This window comes from Sinocyclocheilus grahami, unplaced genomic scaffold, assembly GCF_001515645.1.
Source record: "Sinocyclocheilus grahami isolate Dianchi unplaced genomic scaffold, SAMN03320097.WGS_v1.1 scaffold102.1, whole genome shotgun sequence".
Taxonomy (NCBI): Eukaryota; Metazoa; Chordata; class Actinopteri; order Cypriniformes; family Cyprinidae; genus Sinocyclocheilus; species Sinocyclocheilus grahami.
This window is the reverse complement of record NW_015505281.1, coordinates 776,962-784,825: the sequence shown is the minus strand read 5'-3', so window position 1 is coordinate 784,825 and position 7,864 is coordinate 776,962. Positions and strand designations below refer to the sequence as shown.

The 7,864-nt window shown below is 36.5% G+C and overlaps 1 protein-coding gene across 1 annotated transcript in view; it reads left to right on the top strand.

The window, feature by feature from the left end:
• fbxw11a (F-box and WD repeat domain containing 11a) overlaps positions 1–7,864 on the top strand; it is a 32,042-nt gene that overhangs the window by 4,454 nt on the left and 19,724 nt on the right. Inside the window, exons 2-3 of the mRNA XM_016276353.1 lie at positions 4,060–4,128; positions 5,390–5,609. Coding sequence (XP_016131839.1) covers positions 4,060–4,128; positions 5,390–5,609 — 289 coding nt within the window. The remainder of the gene's footprint in view (positions 1–4,059; positions 4,129–5,389; positions 5,610–7,864) is intronic.

The window sequence follows — 7,864 nt, the reverse complement described above, 5'->3', positions numbered from 1 at the left end:
ATGCTGTGTTTGTCCTCTCTCTCTCTCTCTCTCTCTCTCTCTCTCTCTCTCTCTCTCTCTCTCTGTCTGTCTGTGTCTTTCTGCTTGCCTGTCTGTCTGCTTTAGTCTCACCATCTCATATCTGAACTTTTTCCATTGAGAAAACACACATACATTAAAAGTTTTTAATTAATTAAATTAAATTTTAATCAACCCTAAAGTGTCCCTGGTAGTATTTAGTGTCAGTCCATTTTAGTTAAAGAAACTGAGGATGCATTAAATTGAACAAAAAAAATTTCAGTAAAGACATTTATATATATAAAAAAAATTTTTTCAAACAAATGTTCAAAATGCAGCGGCACCGTCTCTGTCCGGCGCGGGTGAAATCATTTATATATATAAAAAAAATTTTTTCAAACAAATGTTGTTCAAAAATATGAAGCATGACTGTTTTCAACATTGATAGTGATCAGAAATGTTTCTTGAGCATCAAATCAGTATATTAGATTGATTTCTGAAGGATCATGTGACACTGAAGACTGGAGTAATGATGCTGATAATTAGGGGTGCTCCGATTGATCGGCTACCGATCATTATCGGCCGATAATCATGTTGGGATGATTGATCGGCGGTCTCTAAAAAGGCCGATCTCAAGCTGATGAAGCTGCCGTGAGAGGTTTGGCATGACATGCAGCGGCACCGTCTCTGTCCGGCGCGGGTGAAATCATTATAATGCTGAAGGTGAGGTATTCACCTTCATATTTCTTCATTAGATAACTAAAGTAATTTGAAAACATTGTGTGAGACGTAATTTCACAAACAGCGAGAGTGAATGACCGCGCACGCGCTCTCTCAAAATATGCAAATGTCTTCAAATCACCACACCACATCTGTCTATAAGCGAGCTGCACGCTGCACAGTTGACACGGGAATTGTCACTTGCACAGTCGAGGCAGTGTCACATCGTCACTAAAGTTGATAAATTGCATTACTTTTTAATTCTTGCCAGTGTTTAACCATCCAGCGCTCGCGCGCTCTCCTGGAGACCGTGCGCTCATGGCACACACACGTAATGCCAGGTTCACATTACTCCGTTTGCAGGAGTCATGTTAACGGATTAATAAAGTGCGCACACTGCACACCGTTGCTGTCCGGCAGTTCGTTCAGGAGCGGTGCATCTGCAGCAGTGCAGAGATGGTTTCTGCACAGAGTCTATTTTTGCTGCTCTGCAAGCGCTGAATTAAAGTAACAGCGCATTTTGCAGTAAATATGAACATGGATTGACACGAAAATTGAAATTAATTACACTATAAATGCATATTATTAAAGTCTACTGTGTTTCACAGTTAACACATATAGGCTATGGCTTTTTGGCTAGGTTTAAAGGGAAAGAGCACTTTTAGATAAACAAGGCAATAATAGATGGCACTCGTGGAGGTAGGAAAACAAAGTTCTTTATGAACCGCAGGATTGCATTTAATAAAGATTTAAATGCAAAAGGAAAGGTAATAGAGCTGACTATTTCTGTCAATGGTAAGTTTGTGATTAACGTAAGAAAAGTAGTTTAAATGTTTTGACACTTGCTTGAGCAACTTAATATATAAATCTAGAGTAAATGCAAAAGTAAAAAGCATTGAATAATGTGTTGCTTATGATTATTGTTTAAACATTGAATAAATGTCTAAAAATCCTGATTGGAGTATCACTATAAATAGTTATAAATGATCAAAAAGAAGGCTTTAAAAATATCGGTGATCGGTGTCGGCAGATACTGCTTTCTGTGATCAGCCTCAAAAATCCTGATCTGAGCACCCCTACTGAAAATTCAGCTTTGATCACAATAATTAATTACGTTTTATAATATATTCTCATAGAAAACAGTTCTTTGAAATTGTAATAATATTTCACAATATTATTGTTTTTACTGTATTTTTGATCAAATAAATCCAGCATTAGTGAGCAGAAGACTTATTTAAAAAAAAACATTATTAATCTTACTGAACCCAAACTTTTGAATGGTAGAGTACATTTTATATATTATATAATACATTATTTACAGTTTTAAATATATATGTAATATATGTGACCTTGGACCACAAAACCAGTCATAAGGGTACATTTTCTGAAATTGAGATTTATACATCACCCTAAAGCTGAATAAATAAGAGATACAACTATTTGAAAATCTGGAATCTGAGGGTGCAAAAAAAATCGAAATATTGAGAAAATCATCTTTAAAGTTGTCCAAATGAAGTTCTTAGCAATGGATATTACTAATCAAAAATTAAGTTTTAATATATTTATAGTAGGAAATTTACAAATTATCTTCAAGGAACATGATCTTTATTTAATATTCTAATGATTTTTGGCATAAAATAAAAATCTATAATTTTGACCCATACTATGTATTTTTGGCTATTGCTACAAATATCCCCCAGCGGCTTAAGACTGCTTTTGTGCTCCAGGGTCACATATTGTATAATGATTGTGTAAAAAGTTGTATTTTAAATTAAAAGTATTTATAAATTGTCACATTTGTTGTATTGTCTTTAATTTGCAGTATGCTGATGTAAAGTATGTAAAAAAAATTTTTGCCTTAAAATAACTGGCTCACAATTGAGAACTACAGAAAAACTCAAAAGTACAACAAGTACAATAAAAGGTTAAATGCAAACATTGTAATGCCAGGTTCACATTACTCCGTTTGCAGGAGTCATGTTAACGGATTAATAAAGTGCGCACACTGCACACCGTTGCTGTCCGGCAGTTCGTTCAGGAGCGGTGCATCTGCAGCAGTGCAGAGATGGTTTCTGCACAGAGTCTATTTTTGCTGCGCTGCAAGCGCTGAATTAAAGTAACAGCGCATTTTGCAGTAAATATGAACATGGATTGACACGAAAATTGAAATTAATTACACTATAAATGCATATTATTAAAGTCTACTGTGTTTCACAGTTAACACATATAGGCTATGGCTTTTTGGCTAGGTTTAAAGGGAAAGAGCACTTTTAGATAAACAAGGCAATAATAGATGGCACTCGTGGAGGTAGGAAAACAAAGTTCTTTATGAACCGCAGGATTGCATTTAATAAAGATTTAAATGCAAAAGGAAAGGTAATAGAGCTGACTATTTCTGTCAATGGTAAGTTTGTGATTAACGTAAGAAAAGTAGTTTAAATGTTTTGACACTTGCTTGAGCAACTTAATATATAAATCTAGAGTAAATGCAAAAGTAAAAAGCATTGAATAATGTGTTGCTTATGATTATTGTTTAAACATTGAATAAATGTCTAAAAATCCTGATTGGAGTATCACTATAAATAGTTATAAATGATCAAAAAGAAGGCTTTAAAAATATCGGTGATCGGTGTCGGCAGATACTGCTTTCTGTGATCAGCCTCAAAAATCCTGATCTGAGCACCCCTACTGAAAATTCAGCTTTGATCACAATAATTAATTACGTTTTATAATATATTCTCATAGAAAACAGTTATTTTACAATGTAATAATATTTCGCAATGTTACTGCTTTTACAGTATTAATAATTAACATTTTACAGTTCTACTTCAGAAATGCTCAGACATTTCACTCAAGTCACAGTGCATGTGTTTAAAGAGGGAAATTAGTGAGCTGTGTGTATTTACATCAGGTTTCATCAGTCTGTTTTCATCTTTGGGTTTCACTGTTTGCTTTGTCAAAGGTGCACATGCATGTCCCTGTGTGCTTTTAACATTTTGTGATTAAGACTGTTTAACCATTCCAATTAAAGCAACAGTTCAGCCTTAAATGAAACTCCTCCCACTGGTCCTTAAGCTCCTCCCCTCCCGCATATGTTCATTTTGTGAGAGTTTCAGTGGATCTGACAGAAGATTCAAAGTTTGTTTTCACAGACATCACATTAGAGGTTTTTGAGAGCTCAATCTGTTTGTTTGTGTTTGCCGTCTCTGTGTGCATGTTAAACTGCTCTTGTTTAGAGTGTTTTACCCAGAATGCACCATTCGGACTGATTCTTTAGCTTTCTTTCAGTCAGACAGACACATGTTTAACACCCGTCGCTCTCTCTTGTGTGTCTCTCTGTAGAGCATGACGGTGATGGAGTCACAGAATAACACAGGTGACGTCTCACCAAAGAAGACAACAGTGTTCAAGGTGTGTGTGAAAAAGAGAGATATGTACATTTACAGAGGCTAGTCTGTGATTTTATTCCCATCCAAATCCAGAATATCCAGAAAAAGTTTGTCTCCCACCACAAAAATTCCCAGCTGAATTGTTTTTTGACAAACACCAAGGTCATGACTCGTGTGGTAATTTAATTGCCCTCCGAGTTTATAAGAAGAGATCAATTCAGAAGCAAATTATGGTAACTCTTGTCCTTCACTGTATTATGAAAATAGACTTTTATTTCTGAAATGCTGAAACTACAAGAATAATGTTACATCACCAATCCACTACAGTGAGTGGGAGCAAAAAGACAAAGTTATGTACATTTGTGGCACCAACAGGTATGCAATACATTTTTTAAATACTTAAGTATATTATATACTTTTAGATAAATTACTGCTTGCGTGACTAGTTTTACTAGTTGACCAAGTAGCAGTTATTTTACTATTATTGCTTCTATTAATAGTTTTTGTTAATATTTTGATATTTTAGGTTTTATCTTTATATTCTGTTTTCTTTTTAGTTAGTTGAAAAATTGTTGTTTTTGTCATTTTCATTAATATTTTAAACATATGTCTGTAATTTTTTTTCTCTCCAGTTTTAGCTATTTTAGTACTTCAGGTTAAACTAAATGAAAATGAGAAATTAAGCAGCTAGCTGAAATAAAATAAGTTTAATGTTTATTTTATTTTAATTAATTTTTTTTTATTTTAATTTTTAGTTGGCTTTGGCCCTGCCATGTTGCTGGGTTAAATGGTTTTGTTGTGTTACGTATTTCTTTTTAAAATGACATTGATTATTTGGAAAGTGCAAGACAGTAAAACCATTGCATATCAGTTTTCCTGTTATTAATTCCTGATATTATATATTTGTTGAATATGTGATTCCGAGTTTAAATTGTCGTTTGAAGGACATACATTTTTTTCAAATATAAAATCAAACTCTGGTTTGAAGTGTGAATTTCAGTATCATTTAGATACTATTATAGTTTTTATTATATATTAGATTTTCTTTTTATATTTTATGCTTATATTTTAAATTTAGTTAAATTTTGAATTAGTTTTTCTTGTTGTTTTTTTTTAATATGGCTGTAGTTTATATTATTATTTTTTTTATTTAATTTTTAGTTATGGTTATTTTAGATCAATTTAAACTAAAAAAAAATGAGAAATGTTGCCTTGGCAACTACCTGAAATTAAATGTCTTTTTAATAAGTTTTTTCTATTTTATGTCTTGTCTGTGTATTCAGTTCGGGAATGGTTCAGTAGCGGGTTCGAGGAAGAGGATGTCACAGGGGAACTTCGAGAAGGAGAAAGATCTGTGCATCCAGCTGTTTGATCAGTGGTCCGAATCGGATCAGGTGGAGTTTGTGGAGCATCTGATCTCACGCATGTGTCACTACCAGCACGGCCATATAAACTCGTACCTTAAACCCATGTTACAGAGAGACTTCATCACCGCGTTGCCAGGTAACTAACTCCCATATAAGCACTCGTACCTCAAGCCTTGGATATAACAAATCGTCCTACTCCAACACATGCTTTAGCAGAGTCAGAAATGTGAGCGTCGACACACGGCCAGAGCCGCCCACTTACATCACTTACACACACATCTGACAACATGTACCACAGTTTGTTTTTATGCTAGTTTTTTATGTGAATGTATTTTTGAATATATATATGTATATATACAGTGGGTACGGAAAGTATTCGGACCCCCTTAAATTTTTCACTCTTTGTTATATTGCAGCCATTTGCTAAAATCATTTAAGTTCATTTTTTTTCCTCATTAATGTACACACAGCACCCCATATTGACAGAAAAACACAGAATTGTTGACATTTTTGCAGATTTATTAAAAAAGAAAAACTGAAATATCACATGGTCCTAAGTATTCAGACCCTTTGCTCAGTATTTAGTAGACGCACCCTTTTGATCGAATACAGCCATGAGTCTTTTTGGGAAAGATGCAACAAGTTTTTCACACCTGGATTTGGGGATCCTCTGGCATTCCTCCTTGCAGATCCTCTCCAGTTCTGTCAGGTTGGATGGTAAACGATGGTGGACAGCCATTTTTAGGTCTCTCCAGAGATGCTCAATTGGGTTTAAGTCAGGGCTCTGGCTGGGTCATTCAAGAACAGTCACAGAGTTGTTGTGAAGCCACTCCTTCGTTATTTTAGCTGTGTGCTTAGGGTCATTGTCTTGTTGGAAGGTAAACCTTCGGCCCAGTCTGAGGTCCTGAGCACTCTGGAGAAGGTTTTCGTCCAGGATATCCCTGTGCTTGGCCGCATTCATCTTTCCCTCGATTGCAAGCAGTCGTCCTGTCCCTGCAGCTGAAAAACACCCCCCCAGCATGATGCTGCCACCACCATGCTTCACTGTTGGGACTGTATTGGACAGGTGATGAGCAGTGCCTGGTTTTCTCCACACATACCGCTTAGAATTAAGGCCAAAAAGTTCTCATCAGACCAGAGAATCTTATTTCTATCCATCTTGGAGTCCTCCATGCGGGCTTTCATGTGTCTTGCACTGAGGAGAGGCTTCCGTCGGGCCCCTCTGCCATAAAGCCCTGACTGGTGGAGGGCTGCAGTGATGGTTGGGTTTCTACAACTTTCTCCCATCTCCCGACTGCATCTCTGGTGCTCAGCCACAGTGATCTTTGGGTTCTTCTTTACCTCTCTCACCAAGGCTCTTCTCCGCCGATAGCTCAGTTTGGCCGGACGGCCAGCTCTAGGAAGGGTTCTGGTCGTCCCAAACGTCTTCCATTTAAGGATTATGGAGGCCACTGTGCTCTTAGGAACCTTAAGTGCAGCAGAAATTTTTTTGTAACCTTGGCCAGATCTATGCCTCGCCACAATTCTGTCTCTGAGCTCTTCAGGCAGTTCCTTTGACCTCATGATTCTCATTTGCTCTGACATACACTGTGAGCTGCAAGGTCTTATATAGACAGGTGTGTGGCTTTCCTAATCAAGTCCAATTAGTATATTCAAACACAGCTGGACTCAAACGAAGGTGTAGAACCATCTCAAGGATGATCAGAAGAAATGGACAGCACCTGAGTTAAATATATGAGTGTCACAGCAAAGGGTCTGAATACTTAGGACCATGTGATATTTCAGTTTTTCTTTTTTAATAAATCTGCAAAAATGTCAACAATTCTGTGTTTTTCTGTCAATATTGGGTGCTCTGTGTACATTAATGAGGAAAAAAAATGAACTTAAATGATTTTAGCAAATGGCTGCAATATAACAGAGTGAAAAATTTAAGGGGGTCTGAATACTTTCCGTACCCACTGTATATTAGGGGTTGCACCGACAAGTCGACTTCAATGCTCTGCCATGACGCTTAAAGCTTGGCGTCGACTAGTCGCTGGTCCTATAGAGGGTGCAACAGGATAAGAAATCTTTGAAGAACTTCCACATTTACGCTCCGTTTCCAAACAGTTCAAATGACAAATAAATGCATACTCTGAAAGCGCTCCACAAGACATGTGTGACTATATTACTGGATGCTCGAAATTGTTGTACAGGTAAGTTAATCGCCGTTCTAATCTAATGCGCTGCAGCACTGTAACGCACACACACAGGCTACAGACAGTAGCGCGTACATCACGCGCAGATCGTGCGCACAGAATCATTCAGTGCGGAAATGTATTGTCAACACTGTTCTATGATTTTTCAATAAAATAGCTAAGAAACTGAAAAGTTCAAGCATATATTTCTTAA